The sequence below is a fragment of the Oratosquilla oratoria genome, chromosome 9 (genome assembly GCF_046742065.1).
Source record: "Oratosquilla oratoria isolate Oo_2021 chromosome 9, ASM4674206v1, whole genome shotgun sequence".
NCBI classification, from domain to species: domain Eukaryota; kingdom Metazoa; phylum Arthropoda; class Malacostraca; order Stomatopoda; family Squillidae; genus Oratosquilla; species Oratosquilla oratoria.
Window position 1 is genome coordinate 38,822,151 of NC_134785.1, and position 2,500 is coordinate 38,824,650.

A 2,500-nucleotide genomic window follows, 5' to 3' on the forward strand; every position below is an offset into this window, starting at 1 on the left:
ATTGAGTTGAATGGTTGAATACGCCCTCTGGCAGCATAATCTTACGTGCCTTTCAAAAAGCATTTTGATAATGATGTTTGTCATGCAATGCACTACTTTTTTCTATAATTAATTTGCACTTTGGTTCTTGAATTCAACTCACTGCTGCAATTGTCCAATTCCAAACCATCAAGTTTAATGTGCCAGTTTTGTGATCTTTTTTTATACGAAATTTTATGTAATGTGCTCTTACTACAAATTTGCTTGCTATATCTATTTCCTTCAGTTCTTATGTATAAAAGTAAGTTTCAGTCACTAATACAGATTTCTTTCTTTCAGACTCCAACCCCTCGGAAGTTCCAGACGCTCGACTAGAGCTTCTACGATCAATGACCTGCCCTGATGTACTACAAGAACGTACGTCATGATTTTCGTTACAAGGCGCCCAGCTCGCGTGAACCACCTATCAGAAGAAGAATTGCGTCCCATTTAACAAGTGCATTGTGCAAAGCAGTTGTCATCTAGTGTGTGCGTGCGCGAAAATAAGTGTCAGAATGCGTACAGGCGTCATGTCATGGTATTCCGTTCCAAAGGTGATGTGATCTTCATGCGTGTTCTGTGAGGTTCCGATTCTGTTGACTCAACGACGCTGCATTCGAAAGTGAACCAACAATTCCCCTTAACTTGCAACTTGACGTCATGAATGAAGTGAATCACCAACAAAATAACGTAGCATAACAGAGATCCAAAGAGGCCCACATGAAAGGATCCCAGAGGACGTGTAATTCCAGAAAAGTGACGTCATCTCGATGACATCACAGACCTGAACTTGTAGGACGTGCTTGAAATCTCGGGGTTTGTTTCGTTGGCGTTGGTGCGTGTGTTGTACTCCTTTCGTTTAACTTTAGCCTACATGGCGTTTGTTTGAGGCCACGCTGTGGGATTTAGACGAAGGTTCTAAGAGCACAGACAGGAAGCTACAGCAGAACGTACTGCAGGTGACCCTAAACCATCCCTGAACATCCACTAACTAGATCTAACCAAATCAGACCAAAGGATACACCAAACCTATCTAGACTATCTATTGACGCTGCACTGCTCAGGTGGGCTTGCCACCTCTAGTCACTGCCCTTCACCGACGCAACCAGTAACTACAATCCTCTCAGGTTCTCCCATTGTTCCATTACATACACAAAAATACTTAGAAATTACACGAAACATTGCTGTTGAGGTTCTGTCACATTTGACTACAGGTTCCACACACGAACATCAAAGTAAGAAACTCCTCCAAAAGACACCGACACTCCAGCACGATACTCACCCAGAGGTGGTTCAGTTAACAAAATTCCCACCACGGACAAGTACTGGGACAATTCCCCCTCCACCCCTTTCCTCCTAGCACGTCCACCATCAGCACACCTTCCCAAACACGTTATCACCCAGAGGAGCCCAGACACTCAACTTCTACTTTTCTTGTCTTTAGAAATAAGTTTCCAACAGTCAAAGTCGCCTAACCTGAAGTAAATATATACACATTCACCCAGTTAAACCACTTCACTTAGTCCAGTACATACCTACTCGCTTACCCACACAAACGCTAGACATCCTGCCACACTCACCCAGTCTGAGAGTCCACTGACCCCATCCAGCCTAGGACCACCAATAATCAAACTACCACCCGCCCAAGAGCACTCATTGTCCACCCCACTCCCACGCCAGTCCCACAACCATGTCTTTCCTGCTTCACTTCAGTAACTACCTGATCGGAGGCAATGTCCCTATCGACGATGGCGTCGACAAACTCAACCGCAAGTACACTATCCTCATCCTCATTTGCCTGTCCCTGCCCCTCGTCACCAAGCAGTTCGCTGGCGACCCTATCGAGTGCTTCACGCCAACGTACTTCACCGAGCCACAGGCGCGGTATGTTAATTCGTACTGTTGGACAGCCAGCACGTATTACATCATACCCATTGACAAGGATCAGGCGAAAGCCGAGGTGACGCGTGTGCATTCAGTGACGTTTGACGACGAGGGGACTACTGACGTGAGGGGGGAGAAAATCAATGTGAATTACTACCAGTGGGCGCCCATCATCCTCCTGGTGGAGGCAGGGCTCTTTTACGCACCCTTCGCCGTCTGGAACGCCGCTGCCAAGAACTCGGGGATTAAGGTCGGAAGGCTTCTGAAGAAAGTGTCAGTGATCTCGCAGTACACACCTGGGCATCCGGACAGAGACGCCCTCATCGCAGAGTTCCTGGACCAGTTCAACACATTGATGGGGGTGTCCAAGTGTTGTCCGGGGACTGTCTGCAAGTTCGACTGCAACCTAGCGTGTGGTGGGAAGCCTTCCTCCTCGCTCTTCATACTGTACATCATCGTCAAGTGCATGTACATCATGAACATCCTTATGCAGTACTTCCTGCTGACCGTCTTCCTGGGCAAGGGCTATCTCTTCCACGGCATTGAAGTGGTCGAAAAGCTCATCAACAAAAAGGAGTGGTGGACGTCGCCGAGATTT

General features: G+C 47.3%; 1 protein-coding gene across 2 annotated transcripts in view; it reads left to right on the forward strand.

The window, feature by feature from the left end:
* The window catches only part of LOC143028310 (innexin unc-9-like), a 202,409-nt gene that overhangs the window by 198,189 nt on the left and 1,720 nt on the right, over positions 1-2,500 (forward strand). For both annotated transcript variants that reach the window (XM_076190202.1, XM_076190203.1), the window contains exon 3: positions 319-2,500. This exon is cut by the window's right edge and continues 1,720 nt beyond it. In XM_076190202.1, coding sequence (XP_076046317.1) covers positions 1,709-2,500 — 792 coding nt within the window. In that variant the 5' untranslated portion in view covers positions 319-1,708. The remainder of the gene's footprint in view (positions 1-318) is intronic.